The following is a 17,734-nucleotide window of genomic DNA, read 5'->3' as shown; positions in this document are numbered from 1 at the left end:
TTAAGGTACTGTAAGCGACAACAGCTGACAAAATTTGTGAGGGAGTAAACTAGGAGATATGGAGGGAAATACTATGAAATTTGTGGTGTTTGTAGTTAAGGGTTAACTACTACTAGGTCAGTGTAGGAGAGTTTACTTTATTTATTCAGAGGAATTCTGTTCAATGCTAAGTTGATATTTATAATTATTGATCTAGGATGATTTGAGGTCTTTGAGTATAAAACCTTTGACAGACAGACATTTGATACATGTTCATCTAGTTTCAATACTTAAAATTTGATTATGAGTCTTATTCATTTGTGATAATTGGGCTAATTATGTTATAAACTGGTAATATAATTGTATAAACTAATATATATTTTATATCTTGTGGCCTAAATGTTTCCTCAATGCCAATTACCTTAGCATCTATACAAAACTAAGATAGAATTCGTATATTTATAATTATAAATATAGTTTTTAAAATATAAAACATCTGCATGATCAAGTATGCCATGATACTGTATTTTCTTTATTACATAACTGATAAGAAAATTATTAATTCATAAAAATCTGAAGTATCATTAAGTCACATGTTCAAGGACTATATTTCTAATAATAAATGTAAAAATATTATTCTTGGTTAATGAAATTTTGTATATTGCTGGCATCATTTCTTGTGAAAATTGCAATTTATTATGACTCACCCTGCAGTACACACTTTTTGTTACTTTCCTTTTAAACAATATTGTTTTTATATCTACAGCTGTGTTAAATGTTTCTTCACTTCATGTCACAGTTGTCATTAAGTTATCTGAGAGGTTATATTTCTGAAGAAGGTTTTAATTTTGAGTGAACTGTTTTTTGTACTTTGAACATCAAAGACCATATTTATTATAAGGGACATAATAATATGCTTATTTGAATCTACACTTATAGCAGGGCTTTCACATCTGAAATTGGTCCTTTTGTGCTCTTGTTCTCTTTATATTCCATTCATTTTGTTAAAACTCTGATGTCTTCCGAAATATCAGCTTCTTTGCTAACAAATGAATGAGAAATAATAACAAATATGAGTTATGGCAATCATGAATACAGTCTTATGCATACTGAAGGAACACTTTTAAGACAGAACATAGATATTATTTGGGTTTTTGATGGTTCATCGTGTGTCTCTTATAGTATTAAGTCTGCCAAAGTTTCTAGTTGGCCCTAATGGGGTCCCATGTCCTTTTCACATTAGGGTGTTTTTACTTTAAATAAACCCATTTATATGATGTTTAACTTATCACTAGTCAGTGAAAGCTTATAGTAATATGTGGAAAGTCATATCCCAATATATAAATCTGGTGATAAGTCTAGCAAAACAAAAACTGTTTTAATCTAACAAAAATATTGTCCTATCAACAAGCTGTGACCTCCAAATTATGTGAGTTACAACAAAATTTCTTTCATGGCACTTACAAATATAATTGATGAGCAGCCATTTTTACAATCGGTAGGTCTATCTTAATTATTTTATTTTACTAATTATAATTACTACTAGTTATAATTATTGTAATTACTGGTTACCTTTTGATATTCCATAGTATTATTAAGTAGATAGATCATGGCAGCCAAAGAGATGATATTTATACTGGCTTCAGTAAAGCTTTGGATAAGATAAATCATGTTGGTATTATCAGTAAATTTGACAGGAACAACATTCCTTAATTGTTTGCTGTGTAGTTATCAAGCTAACTTATAGATTGAAAACAGCTAGTTAAAATTAAGAACTATGTATCTAATCCCGTATTAGCCTATTCCAGTGTTCTTCAGATTTCAACTTGGACCTTTGACTTTCAATCTGTCTGAGCAACTTACAAGATCTCCATTGTAGATATTTCTATAGAAAATGAGTCTAGGATACACCACATTGATTTTCATTTCAGTAGGTTGGGTGTTCATTGGATCTTTTGGGAGCTAAGATGGTTCCCACAATAGAGGTTAGTCTTTGTATGTGGGTATATTTTATTTTATAAAAACCCTTAAAAGGGCAACATTACAAGCACGAACGTTTTCGGAACAACTGTTCCATCATCAGGTTAAAATGCAGGTTAACATGCCTGAGCCACCAAAATATTTGGGTAAAAACCCTTTAAAATGAAAAATGTTACCAAAGAATGTACATGATGTTTATAATATTATATGATGTTTAATATTTTAATTAGATTTTACTTCAGGTAACATACACCCATGCTTAAGTGAGTTCCAGTGTCCGGAGAGTAAACCTCTTCAAACGGACTACGGTTGGCAACTGATCAATCAGAATGTCATATACGGCGTACAGATTCTTGGTAAATCGGTGTTTTCCGTTCCCCCTGCCCTACGTTGGGTGATTTTAGGGTAAGCCCGGGGTAGGAGTGACACTTTTGGGGTCCCAAAATGGACCGTGGAAGTGATGACGTAGATTTTATTGACATATGTCAGTTTCACTTTCCAAACAAACCTTGTTTAGTGTGGATAATTTGTATTTTTCGTTATTTTTTCATTTTTTTTACAGAATCTTTCCGCTTTTTGCAATATCTAAGTATTCTAATAGTTACTACAACAATTTTACAAGGTTGTGTAAACAATAAAGCATGTTGTTTTATAAAAATAGAATAAAATGCATGTATCAATAAAGTAAGGTTAGAATGTCTTTAATTTAAACTTTTAAACTATATTTCATAGAAATAGAACACTGAATTATGATGGTATTATCTTAAAAACACTATACTTAAAAGAAAAAGCAGCAGAGGAAGCAAAATGTTAACTTTATAGAAATTAAAAAGTCTTGAGATTGGACATTTCAACTTTTGTTTGGAAAGTAATTGACAGTTGTGACGTCACACTTCCACGGTCCATAGACATTCTCAATTTTGGGACCATTCAGTTTTAGGATTCAAATCTCTGACGATTGGACTATAAACTCGCAATATATGTTTAATAATAACTTAACCTCCGTCGTCTGATTATATTATTTATTATTTTATTGTAAGCTGACAAAAATAACATTGAAACAAAAAACAGGTGCCTGGTAGTAATGTAAAACCAATCAATAATATACATTTCAAACTAAAAATTGGTGTTCTGAAACATGATGATTCAAGTCTCTGAAGAATTGAGATCCATTCAACTCAAATTCTACCAATGACGACCATCGAGGCATTTGTCTGATTTTTAATATAAATTGAAATATTGGTACCAGCTATTTCTAGAAATGTATTACTTGTTTTTTTTTTACAGATTGCCGCTGGAAATCCTAATGTCACTCGTCTGATAAGCATCAGTCCAACTAGGGGTGGACAAACGTCGCCACTAAGGCCCAGTTTGGCCAATCAATCGATAGTTAATGTTCTTACCAAGTCTCGACCAAATCCTAATGTACGCTTACAGTTATTTCAATCCGGTGAAAGTTCTGGAAACAATGTCCAGCATAACCCCCATTCGAGATCACTCAAAAGGCCGTTGTCTTCCACGGGTGAAAAAAAAGATAGCTACGCTTCTAAGTTGCAACATGTAATGAACCATCGCATTGTTCGCTCAAAATTAGTGAAAGAAAAGTATAATGAACATCTTCTAGAGGCCTATTATTTAGAGAGCGGAAATAACATTCTAGATTTATATCAATTTGCCAAAAGACCTAAAACCCAAGCGTATTTAGCTTATCTTAAGGAACATGCCATTGATCCTCGGGATTATCCCGAACTTCAAACTGCAACTGTTACTGTACCGCAAACGACGCCTAATACACCAACTGCTACCTCTGTCAGCTCTCTGCCTGGTATCTCTCATAGTTACGCTATCCAGACTACCAGTTCTACTGTAACAACACCAGAAAGTAACAGTAACACCTCTACACCGAAATCAGTATCTGTCAAAGTGAAGTCTACATCACTTACGAATACTGTTAGTCAAGAGATGATTGTAGAAAAAGCGAAACAAGAAGCGTATGTGGTCCAACGAATAGCCGATTTACAAAAGGAAGGAATATGGTCTGAAAGGAGACTTCCCAAAGTGCAAGACATGCCTCGACCTAAAGCACATTGGGACTTTTTGATCGAAGAAATGGTCTGGTTGGCAGCTGATTTTGCGCAGGAACGCAAATGGAAGAAAGCCGCTGCGAAAAAATGTGCCAGAATGGTACAGAAGTATTTCCAAGATAAGGCGCTTGCCGCCCAAAAAGCGGAAAAGGCTCACGAACAAAATCTTCGAAGAATAGCCGCGTTCTGTGCAAAGGAGATTAAGATCTTTTGGAACAACGTCGAAAAACTCGTTGAATATAAACAGAATACAATCTTAGAGGAGAAGCGGAAAAAGGCGCTCGATCAGCAGCTTAGTTTTATCGTAGATCAGACTGAGAAGTATTCGCAGTTGCTTGCCGAAGGGATGAATAAGACCGCAGAACAACCTCCTAGTTCAGCGCCATCTCGATCAGTATCTCGAACGCAGTCTGATACAGAGTTCGACCCGGAATTTCAGAGCGATGAAGATGACGAAGAGACGATTGCTCGAGAAGAAGCTTTAGATAATGAGGGCCATAAAGAAGAAATCGAAGCACTACAGAAAGAATCTCAGATGGAGTTGGACGATTTACTAGAGGATGATTTCCTGAGGAATTACCTTTTAAATCGAGACACAATCCGGTTCAGTGAATCAGAAGATTCAGACGATGACACAGATTCGAAAAAAGAATCTTTCAAAGGCGACAAAGAACAGTCTGACGATTCTGAATCTTCCAAAGAAGAAGATACGGAAGACGAGAGCGAAGATGAATCTGTGAAAGTTACTGAACCGGTGGTTAAAGAAGAACACGACGAGTTGAAAATATTAGTAGAAGATTCTCAAAAAGAGGGAGAAACTAAGACTGAACAAGATACAAAAGACGACCTTATCAATGACGCAGCTGCTATTGCTGAAAGTATCCAACCAAAGGGAAACACCCTGTCTTCTACTAATGTAAGTACTATTTGTGCTTTTAATTTTTTCAATATCTATACTAGATTTGTTAAGTTTTTCTTTCATATTTATAGTTTTTCTACTACTTTCGTTGTAAGCAATCAAATCTTAAATTTCTTATTTTTAATTTATTATTATTGCGATACATAGTTCAGGAGAACGAGTAAAAAGAACATGTTTGGGACTTAGAATAATTGAGGTCCTAGTAGTCTTTTTAGTGAATATATACTTACCTGTAGTAAGAAAATCTAAGCTACTTTTTATTTACTTATTATGTTAATTGCAAAAATGCAATTTTTTTACTTACAATTAAAAAGTTAAGTATTTGAGATAAAATTATAAAAACTTTAAAGTGGTGTCTTCTAAAAGTTCCCCTAGTAACAAAAAAATAAAAATACAATATAACTTACTATCACCCTCATTCTGAGTGTGCCCAACTTCTAAAAAGCAATGACGAATAGATACTTTTAAAGTGGATGCAGTAAACAAATATGTGGCTATGCGAATCAGTAAGATCAATGACTAATCAGTAATCAGGAGTAGATCAGTAGATCAAGTTCGACAGCGGAGGTCGAAGAGTGAGGACGTGCCAAGGATAAAGCAACGGGCTAGCGGCCATAGAGCTTTTCAGTTCTCGGTGAGTAAGACACCGTGTGTGGCCCTTTTTGTAGTTTATTTTGTCAAGGCATTGGATTAAATCCGAAACGCAGCGGCAAGCGGGAGTTTGGAAGTCGATTAAACCGAGGGATGTTACTTTAATTGACATCTCTCGGAGGTCAATAGACAAACAAACGCACAACATAGTGGCTCAGACGGCACCGGGTTACCCTAAGACGCGTGTCTGGGATAAGATCTTGAATATTTGCCTTTAAGATCGGACAGAAACGGCCCCAGGGTCTAGGTAAAGCGAAACTGCAATAGGATCCCTCCCTGTGAACACAGGGAGAGAACAATCCCGTAGGTCCCTGGGACGGCACTCAGTAAACCGTTCTGGCAGCGGCCAAACGGTGGAAAAAAAACAGAGTCTACTCTGTAGAATTTTCCTAAATTTGTATGAACCTTACGTTCACTGCCTTACGGCGCAATGAGTGAGTACCCTCCCCCAGAATGTGATGTCACACAGGTGGCATCACAAGAAGTAGAAGATGATGACAGCCAGTCATCCTTCCGTCGCCAGCTCCATAGAGCGCTATAACAATTTTGTTAACGATATTAATCCAACCGCGGAAAAACCTCATGTCTGCACGACCAAATGCGACGACGGCACCTATGTACCAGCCGACGAAGGTGATGAGTCAGCCCCAGCTCCCACAGAAATCGACGGACCGCCCCAAACTGAGATGGACGACGAGGTAGTGGAAACCCCACTAAAATTAAGGAAGAGACTACGGACCCCAGGAGACTCCTTTGACGAAGAAGAAGAAGTCAAAAGAGCTAAAGAAATGGAGGAAAAAGAAAAGGCAAATGATTTAAGTAGGTCAGTCAATGCACTGACCGAACAAATAAAAATAATGAAAGAGGAAAATCGCATTCGCGAAGATAAACGTACAAACAAATCGAGAACCTTCTAGCTCAGATGACTAAGCTAAGAGAAAATCAGGAGAAAGACAAGAAAATAACAAAGCTAGTCACCCACATAATGAAATTAACAGCAGCCAAGGAAAAATCCTCGCTGAGGATTGAAATGGAAAATGAGAGAAAAGCCGCAAAGACAAGCAAAAAACAGGAAACAACGCAAACAAGCGAGGAAACCAATAAAACCCAAGCCACCGGCGATTATCCTAAAATCAGTTGCCGAGCATCAAAGAATTCTGCAAAAAGCAGCAAACAAAGCGATAATCTCCGTAAATTCGCAAAATCAGGCAGATCCATAGTGATAAGCACTAAAACGGGAGAAGACTATCTAGGCATGGTTCGCATCTTAATGTCCAAATAATTTTTCTGTTAGATGATACAAACATTGAAATTGGTATTAAAATTAACTACATTTTTAAGCATAACAATTGATATAACATGGGAAAGTCACATACAGCAACTTAATAAAAGGCTGAATTCAGTATACTATACTTTGAGTATTTTCACAATATTTATATATATATATATATATATATATATATATATATATATATATATATATATATATATGACCTAAAAACAATTTATTTTTCGAAATGTGAATCTTTGGTGCGTTCTGGAGCAATTTTTATGGTGAAAACAATTTACTGATAAAATATTTTTCTGTCAGAAACGAGGACTAAAAATTATTTAAAAAATGAGATTTGGAGCAATTTCCAGAGGAGTGTTCAAATCTAACGATATTTTAATAGAACCTGCGATATACAACGGGGAATTACTTTTATTTAGAAATAAATGTCTGTTTGAAGTGAATTTACCTACACGTTGTTATAATAATGAAGATTAAGTATATTTATCCCATTCACAGATTGACTGTGATAGAAAAGGGTGTCAAATGTTATTGCATAAGATTCTCTAATAAATTTCCCCATGAAAGTAGAGACTCAACAAATTAACTCGATTTAAAAAGCTGTGCATAATATACTGTTGCAGATTGAACCATACAAGGTAATTGATTTTACGAATTCAAATATGTAACAGGATTTCTGTAACGTCTTTCTTTGTTGTGACGTATATTTCGCTCTGCGTATGTGTATGTCTTTGGATACATGTATGTACTATTTTCGAAATATAGATGATTATTATTATTACATTGTTTATCCCAGCTATTTTTTTTTTATTTTAACACGTCAGAAAATGTTAATTTCAATAATTCTACCAATATAGTGTAGGAGTTACGTATAAAAACAGTTATACAAGTATATTATCTTATGGTACCATTTTCGTTAAAAGTTGGCATTAATCTCAGCCAGAAGTAATGTATTTCTTATAAATTAATAGCTAAATTATCAAAATGGATCAAAAACAGAAAGAAAGAGTAATTTTTACCACATAGAGGCCCAGTACGTGACCCAATTTTTTGTGTAGTAACAAGGTTGTATGTTGATTTTTACAATTGTTATTAAAATTCATAAAAAATTAACAATTACGGCATATTTTAGTTTTGTAAGCAACAAACAATTATTCAGAAAACGCTATTTTAAAGCTTTTTACGTAAGGTTTTTTTTTCGACCTGTAACTGTTCTGAAATAGACCCCTATCTAAATCGCTACAGGAAAATTATATGTTTTTATTCTATAGGCTTATATTACGTAAAAAATTTATAAAACACGAAGGTTGATCTCTATGGTCCATCCCTGGCCTTTGATTAATTCTCCAAAAAAATATTTCAAATATTCACATTACATGTCATTTTGCCAAAAACAAAGTTAATAATTTATAAATTACTTCAAAAATAAGGGTTTTTTCATTAATATCGGTCAATTATCAATGTATTTTTGATCTACAACCTTTATTTGAATCATTATTCTCTAAAATTATAAGAAACGTTTTCTAGGCAAATTTTTTTTTCACTTTTTATTATTATTAGAACAAAGCAAAAACAGTTGTACTTAAGGATTTGTCATCAGCTATCTCTCATATCACAGCCACCTAAAGCTTACTCGGACTACCTCCAACGTTGCCAATTTTCTCACTTCACGACTTGTAAGCTTTAGGTGGCTGTGCTCATATACCTTTTAGAACCTTCAAAAACCGGTATAAGATTTTTTCAGCTGTGTTTTTCTTTACTGGCCTACTAGCAAAGAATATAGACGCATATAGGACATTTCAAATGGGCCACAATTATACTTCAAAACACTACTGAAGAGGGGGATTCGGCGACTGCATAAACCTATACCATATCATGAAAGATGAAAGGTATAGTTAGTAGAAAGTGGGAAAGGAGTACGAACGTAGCTATTTAACTTGCATCCACGCTTAATAAAATTTCGATGCCAACGATTTGCAAACTGTTTTTTTTTTGCAATAAAATCTTTATTTTTGATATATTAAATTGTTAAATGTTTCATTTTAAAACATAAAAAGGTATGAAATTTTCAATATTAAAAGTATGTATTTATTTTTGTATTACATGTAATAATAATCATCATTCAATCTTCGCTTATCCACTGCTGGACATAGATCTTTCTCATAATTTTCCATCTATTTCGATCTTGTGCCTCTTGCATCCAATTCCTATGACAACGTTTTAGATCGTCAGTCCAACGTGTTGGTGGACGACCTCTGCTTCGGTAGGCATCATCTCTTGGTCTCCATTCCAGTATCCGTTTTGTCCATCTATTATCTGTCATTCGAGCCACGTGACCTGCCCAGTTCCATTTCAGTGTTGCTACTCTCTCTACTGCATCAGCCACTCCTGTTCTTTGTCGTAGCTGGCGATTTGGGATCTTGTCAAGTAGTGAAACGCCTAACATAGCACGCTCCATCGCCCTTTGACACACACGGATCTTTTGAACTGTTCTCCTTGTCATGGTCAACGTTTCCGCACCGTAAGTTAACACTGGCAAAACACACTGATTAAACGTTTTTCTTTTAAGGCATATTGGTAAATCAGACGATTTGAAAATATGGGTCAGCTTGCCGAAGGCTGCCCAAGTCAGTCTTATACGACGGATAAGCTCAACGGTTTGGTTATCTTTTCCTATGCGAATCTCATGACCTAGGTATTTATAGGCCATTACCTGGTCTATGGATCTTGTTCCTACGCATATATGTTCGCTGACTACAAGATTTGTCATCATCTGGGTTTTAGATATATTTATTTTCAATCCCCCTTCTAGCTAGGAAAGGTAGAGCTGATTTAAAAGTTCTTTGGCCTCATCTATCCTATCAGCTATTAGTACAATATCATCTGCAAACCTTAGATGGCTAAGCTTTTCTCCATGTATGTTTATGCCCTTGTCGGTCAGTTTTGCCCTTTTACATATATATTCCAAAAGTGTAGTGAACAGTTTCGGCGATATGGTGTCCCCCTGGCGTACTCCACGTTGTATCGGGAATTTCTGGGTTTGACGATCACCCACTCTAACACTGGCTGTTGCGTTTTGGTATATGTGTTTAATTATATTTATATACCGATAGTCAATTCGGCATTCTGTCAAGGCTTCCAACATTTTTTGTTGATTTACGGTGTCGAATGCCTTTTCATAGTCGACAAATATTAAAGCTAGTGGTTTATTATATTCAGTGCATTTTTCTATAAGATTTTTTATTACCAGTAGGTGATCGTTTGTTCCATAGCCTTTTCTAAAACCCGCCTGTTCTATGTCGTTTCGTAATTATTTTTGTAAATAGTTTATAAATATGTGAAAGTAGACTTATGGGCCTGTAATTCCTGAGGTCGGTAGCATCCCCTTTTTTATGAAGTATGATAATTTCTGCTTTATACCACTGGGTTGGTGTTATTGCTTCCTGCAAACATCTAGTGAATAGTTTGGCAAGGACCTGCCATAATCTTTTTCCAGCCACTTTCAAGGCATCTGCCACTATTTCATCGCCTCCGGGGGACTTATTGTTTTTCATTTCTTGCAGTGACCTTCGAACTTCATTGGGTGTTACGTCCGGTAAAATTTCAGATCCCTGATTGATTATCTTTGGTAATGATCCACTCCGGTTACATTGTTCTTCTTTGTATAGTTGTCTATAAAAACTCTCTATCGTGTTCATAATTTGAACTCTATCCTCAATGATTTGCCCCTGTTCATTTCTTAATTTGTGGACGTTTTTTCTTCCAATGGACATGCTCTGTCTGAGTACTTTCAAGCTTTTGTTTTCTTCTATTACTCTAGTTATTTCCATCGTATTGTATCGTCTCAGATCTTTTCTAACTTCCTTTTTAATTTACTTATTCAAAATTCTTAGTTCATTTTGGTTATGATCCTGATTTTCCCTAAGTTTTCTTCTTTCCTTTAGAAGATGTTTTGTGTTGTGGCTTAATTTTTTGTTATTGTTTTCAGGACGAGGACAGTATTTCTTTTCAGCTTCTTTCAATATTTGAGTAATATTATTGTTCATTTCATTGATGCTGATATTCTCTAAGTCGTGTGTATCCAGACTAGTCTTAATATTTTCTTCGTAAAGTGTTATATCTTCTGGGAACAGCCACCTTCCACTTTTCTTTTTGAGGATCAATTTTGTTCTTTCAACTTTAGTGTTAAAAGTGGTTTTTGCTCTAATTAGTCTATGGTCGCTCCCTGTTGAAAATTTATTCAATACTGTTTCATCCTGAACAAAATCTTTCCGATTTGATATTATGAAATCAATCTCATTTTTTGTTCTTTGGTTCGGACTCTTCCATGTCCACTTACGTTGGGGTTTCTTTCCAAAGAATGAGTTCATCACAAAGAGATTTTCCTGATGTAAGAAGTCAAGAAGCATGTTACCTCTCTCATTTCTCTCACCAAAACCAAAGTTTCCCATAGCAGATTCTGCATAATCTTGTTTGAATCCCAATTTGGCGTTAAAATCTCCAATTATCAATGTGTAATGTGTTTTTGAAGTTTGTATAGCTGCTCTGATATCTTCATAAAATTGATCAACTTCCTCATCCGGATTTCCGGATGGCTCGTAGTTGATGCGTAAGCCTGTATAATTTTAAGGTTGTATCTTGGGTTTAATTTAAAAATAAGATAAATGACTCTGGTACATATACTTTTTATAATAATAATAATACTTTGAATTAAAAATACGTTTGTTCCAATACAACGAAAAACCGTCACGTAACTTTTTATTATACTATTTTCCTGTCCAAATATCTACGAAACTTATTTAAAAATTTTCAAATTATATTCAAACCAAAAATTTCAATTTTTTCACGATTTTTTGTTTAACTTTTTAGACTTTTTTCGAAATCATTTTTAAAATATTTACATAACTTTTATACTCTGTGTGGAATCTTAATCTCTTAATCCTCTTTTAAAATAAAATCTACTAGTAAAACATAATTTTCACAATGAATAAATATTGGTGCAATTTTTACAATATAATAGTCTTTAATTTATCTATACTTAATTGAACATAATATTGATGACATTTAATTAAAATTAATATAAATTTTATGTATAAATTTATGACATTTACTAAAATATATCTTCATAACTGATTTTTTTTATTCATAATGAATGAATGTATGAGTAAATGATTGTTTTTAATTATTACATAGTATATTCAACTAAATATTCTCCCCGATATATCGATTTTTCAACAACCACACTTCTGTCTAAAGGTCGTGGCATATTATCATGCACGTTGCGTTTCCACCACATAGCGTTTAGTTTCCGAAAAATATAATTTAAACGGTTTTAAATATGAACAACGCACACTGTCCGGAACATAGCGTTTCAGACACTTGACGTTTCCGTTCAGTATATACGAAAACAATATTTTACTGATGCCGACGGCTACGTAACGAGTCGTAACCGGTTGGTAAGGACAATGTGAATTAGATGTCCGTCGTTTTCCCCTTGTTTATTTAGGTATTTGTTTGATTTTGATACAGAGTATTTAAAAAAATAATTTTCGAGGCTATTTTGTCATCTATGCATGTGTTTTTATTGCTTTGTGACAATTAATCACGGGAGTGATAAACAATTAGGACTTTTGTACGGAAGTGATACCTCTTCTTTTTAAAAATACTTTTTGGTTTGATATGAATGGCTTCGTTAAATGTAGTATTTTGTTTTTTAACTGAAGGTGAAATTAAATTTAAAACATATTTAAACTGAATCCTATTCATTCTAAAATATCCATAATATTTTTCATCGTCATCAATTAATTCTCTGTATAAAGTCCAGTATTCACATTCCTTCTTCCTTTCTCTTAGCATTGGATGTACTTCAAACCTTCTTTTGAACAGTTTTTCATTTTTCATCGTTAAGTAGAAGAGCAATTGCACATAATTTTTGTCGAGAAAAGCGACATCATATCTTCACCGAACCAAACTGAAACGTTCTATGTATGAAAATGTGAACGCGCAGCCCAATTGCTGGAGTGGAAACGCTACGTACCGGAATCTATACGTGCACGATAATATGCCGCGACCTTTAAGGTCTTGATTTTGCCTCTTAATACGGGTCCTGATGGTTTCTTCGTCAACCCACATGCCTTCCATAGTCTTCACCACTTTAGTTATTTTTTTTTTGTATACACATTAGCACAGTTCACCCACAGGATCCCTTCGCTAAACGATGTTTTATGGAACTGTAGAAGTTCATTCTGACCTCCGATAGGAGCCTCATCAACTGCTTGTTGCAGTGATGATCGAATCTGCTTGAGCCCGATCTAACTGAGTATCAGTATGGTGTCTATGTGATACCACTATTCTGAATATGTACTTTTTTTCACGGCGCCTTTTTAAAAAATTATTTTTTTGTTCATTATTTTACGAAACAGCCCAATATATGAAAATAAAACAAATTTTTTTCAAAATTTTTGAAAAATGGTGGTACCTTCGGAACGAAATGCAAACTTTTTTATTTAATAATAGACACATCTACCTATTTCCAAATTTTCATCCTTAATGTATTTTTTTTTGTCGTGTTCTTTGATCGGACTAAGACAAACGTTCATAATTTCGAATAGATTAGGAATTTTAGAAATTTTAAATTTAAAAATCCGAAATTATACTTTATAATTTCGAATTTTCAAATTGTAAAAAACAATTATGTGTATGTGCTTAAAAGCAATAGCGTACCTACTAACGAGATCAGGAAATGGTTTTTGATCGAAACACCTTAGAATTTTTTTGGGCTTTTAACTCCCAGTGATTCACTTTTATTAATTTATTAACTTATTATTTACTTAATTTTATTTTATTCTTTTTATATTTATTTTTTTTTCTAAAAGATTCAGTTATTAAAAGTTAAATATTTTTTTTCTTAAAAAATATATCTTGCATGATTTGATCGTTAATTTTATAAAATGCAAAAATTTAATGCTAAGCATTCTACGACTACGCGGCATCTACATAAGAAAATATCAAGAGTTTCATTTGTTACCAAACTCTTTCATATTTTAGAAGCAGTAGTAGCGCTGACGTGACCGCTTCCTAGTGGTACAATAAGGAACTAAAAAAACTAAAATCTTGTTTAACTTGTTTTATGGCCCCTCTTCATAATCGGCGATTACAGGCAAGTAAGTGTGAGCACGACTGTGTAGAGGGCATACTTGACTATACTTGCCCATTATTGTCTATGATTGCCTACAACTCGTGAGTTGTCGGTTTTTTGAAGACGTATCAAAGGGAATTGCTTGATGCTTGTCGTTTAACATACTATTACGGACGCTTGCACGACGATTGTGTCGATCATAGACGATGAGACGATCAGCCATCATCGCCGATAGTGTAATGTAGGCATAACATGTGTATAACTTCTGTGGAGACTAAAAAATGACAGTGAAAGATCTTTCTATATGCCTCTATATTTTCTACTAGGTCAGGGGTGGACCGTAGGGATCAACCCTCGTACTTGACCGGATGAGAATAATGGGAAAAACTTATTTTCTATTAACTACAATGCTGTATCTTTATTAATTATTTATTAATGTAAACTATTGAATTATATATGAAGCTGAAAGTTCTGGAGTGTATGCCGGTTAAATACAAAGGATGTAGTTAAGATCGGGCAAGTCTTTGTATACCAATTCATTTTAGTTAAGTACACCAGTAGAATAATATTCAATTGACATGATGATTCACAAATCGGAAGAATTGAGATCCATTCAACTCATATTCTACCAATGAAGACCATCGAGGCATTTGTCTGATATATATTAGCTTCATTTATAGTAAATTTGCGTACTTTTAAATATTCTTAGAATGTTTTTCTTGTCTTTGTTACAGGTATCAACAAATATACCATTTTTATTAAAATATACACTAAGAGAATACCAACACATCGGCTTGGATTGGCTTGTAACTATGTACGACAGAAAACTTAACGGTATATTAGCCGACGAAATGGGATTAGGTAAAACAATACAAACGATAGCTCTTCTATCACACTTGGCGTGCGAGAAGGAAAACTGGGGTCCCCATCTGATAGTAGTCCCTACTTCCGTGATGCTGAATTGGGAAATGGAATGTAAAAAGTGGTGTCCGGCATTTAAAATTCTAACGTATTACGGGACGCAGAAAGAACGAAAATTTAAACGGATAGGATGGACGAAACCCAACGCTTTTCACATATGCATTACTTCGTACAAGCTAGTCATTCAAGACCACCAGAGTTTTAGGAGGAAAAAGTGGAAATATCTGATACTGGACGAGGCCCAAAACATCAAGAATTTCAAGTCACAACGATGGCAGCTGTTATTAAATTTTCAAACTCAACAGTAAGTAATTATTTTGTTTATTGTAGTAAATTCCTGTACGTTATCTAATCTAATCTATGTGAATTTTATTACTTAGATCGTGAGAATTTAGAAATAGGAAACTTATATTTTCTTTAATAACATATGGTTTCGAAAACATTAACAAAAATTGTGGATCCAACGAGAAATTAATAAATTATCCACAGAGCTTAATAATTACTAGCGGACCAACTCGACATCGAGTTTTTTAAATTAAATTTTTATTTTGCGAGAAAAATTAAGAGATCCATACAAACAATATAAGCAAGAATATACATAACATTCATCAATAATAATGCAAGTAAAAAAAAAGTGATTATGGAAGTCGACCTCAAAACCGGAATGCAATTTTTAGTTCATCAAATGTCGACATGGATATCATTTAGCAGTTAATTTTGCATGATGATCACGAATCCGGTGTCAGATTTGCTCTATCTTGACGTTTTATGTGCGTTTCGGGTCACTTCCGGTGTCGGATCGCAACCGGAAGTACATATTTAGATTCGTCTCGACGAGACCTTTCGATCCATATATACATTGTGGGGTCTAAAACTTAAAGTAAATTTTAACTTCCGGTCATTTCAAAACCGGAAGTGAATTTTTGTATCAAAAGTATATCTTGACAATCTCATACGTAATACTAATAATATTCTGAAAAAATATTTTAATTATTTAATATGGTTTTTGAGTAAAGTGGTGGACAAGAAAAAGGGCTTAGCGTTTTAGTATATAAGATTGATTATACATAGTGTAATTTTAAAATTGTAGGTACTAAATTATCAAAAATTGGAGTGCATTAAAACGATATCGTTGTCAACTTTATCTTCTGTGTTATGGACAATTACATTTTCTTCCTGTAATGAAAGACTTACCTTTTTGTCATTTCTTATTGTTTTCCGTATGGCTGGTATGTTTGGGATTTGTTCATCTAGTTTTTCTAGTTCTCTCTCTCTCTTTTCCACTATCTGCGACCAATTATTAGTTTCTCTTCTTCTTTCTAGTACTATAACCCGGGGTTAGTCTTCGCTAACTTAACAGTTTGCCTTCACTTGCAACGTACCATCATCAGTTCCTTTGCTTGTTTGGTACTTAGAACTCATAAATCTGCTTCAATATTATATCTCCGCCGCATCTTTAATCTTTATAGCGGTCGCTTTCCTTTCGGGTTCTCTTTCCAGGCAGCTGATCTTGTCTCTTGATATGTCCTGCCCATGTTAATATTTCTGTCTTTCTCATTTCTGAAATATAGTTCTTGAGAATATTTTCTTTGTGTGCCCTTTGTTTGGCTTTTATCGTCTTTTTGTATTTACTCTGGACCCGCTGTATTTCTGTACCTACATTTACGCGTTTTGATGGTGCTGCAATCGTTATCGAGCCTGTTTCCTTAACTCTGGCATTCGTCGTCAAACCAGTTTTTTCAGCCTTTCTTTTTTCTCCATTTCTTTCTTTCTTATTCTCTCCTTTTATATCTTTCTTTTTTTATGTTGTTGTTATGAACATAGTGATCTTGCAGTGGGATCTCGTACTAACAGTATTTGTAGCTTTGTCTCATTATAAAAAATAACGCTGAAACTTCGCTATCATTTCTGAGAAATTTGTGTCTACAGTTTTGAAACTATTTTTGACATAAGTTCAATTTTTAGTCGAACTAAAAAAAATAGTATAAGTTATGACAATTTAGTTGGTATCTTTCATGACATTTTTTTTATGTGAGGTGCACAGACGATCAGTTAACAGTTTTATGATAGCTGCATAACTTTTGCATCTGTGCTATAAAAACGCAGTGGCCAGCATGTTTTCAGTTTACCTTATTGAAAACTATCTAGAACCTTGCAACATTCATTTTTTTATTCAATATAGCGCTCCTAACATTTATATTATAAGAAAAAAGTGTTAGATTATCACGCGGGAGTAATGTGTCCTCATCATACATTGTGTTGTACTATGTTTTTTACGTGGAATGTATGCATTTCTACATGCCTTGTATGTCCATGACTTGACGTTTCTTGTTGTTTTGCGTTAACGATGCGATCATTTGATGTTATTTCCACTTAATTAATTTGATAATTACTTTGCTGTAGACGGAGCATTTGTCATTTTTCCTTTATTATCTTTCCTTTTCAGTTGGTGATTCTCAGTCCCTTGAAATCAGGCAGAAAAGAAGACTGGTTGACGCTTTTTGACATTTTTATAATGCGTGAAACAAGCATTCAATTATCAATTAATGGTACATTTTTTTTGATACAGTGAAACATTTTTATAAATAATCAATGTAGCATTAATAGGCAATTGGTCGTTTTTTCTAACGCTTTTTAAAAACGTTAAAAAGCTTCAATCCCTCCTTCTTGTAAACCGCGCTGTGATGTCACAGGGCAAAATGTTCTCAAGTGTCTTCCTTTCTACTTTTACGTTTTTAACGTCAATTCCTCAATTGGCCATCTTTTTTCCG

The 17,734-nt window shown here is 34.0% G+C and overlaps 1 protein-coding gene across 2 annotated transcripts in view; it reads left to right on the top strand.

Moving 5' to 3' along the window:
• The window catches only part of dom (domino helicase), a 72,697-nt gene that overhangs the window by 3,892 nt on the left and 51,071 nt on the right, over positions 1-17,734 (top strand). For both annotated transcript variants that reach the window (XM_072532274.1, XM_072532273.1), the window contains exons 3-4: positions 3,247-4,959; positions 14,777-15,267. In XM_072532274.1, coding sequence (XP_072388375.1) covers positions 3,247-4,959; positions 14,777-15,267 — 2,204 coding nt within the window. The remainder of the gene's footprint in view (positions 1-3,246; positions 4,960-14,776; positions 15,268-17,734) is intronic.

The sequence above is a fragment of the Diabrotica undecimpunctata genome, chromosome 5 (genome assembly GCF_040954645.1).
Source record: "Diabrotica undecimpunctata isolate CICGRU chromosome 5, icDiaUnde3, whole genome shotgun sequence".
Taxonomy (NCBI): domain Eukaryota; kingdom Metazoa; phylum Arthropoda; class Insecta; order Coleoptera; family Chrysomelidae; genus Diabrotica; species Diabrotica undecimpunctata.
The sequence above is the reverse complement of the archived record's forward strand: the minus strand, read 5'-3'. Positions and strand labels throughout refer to the sequence as shown.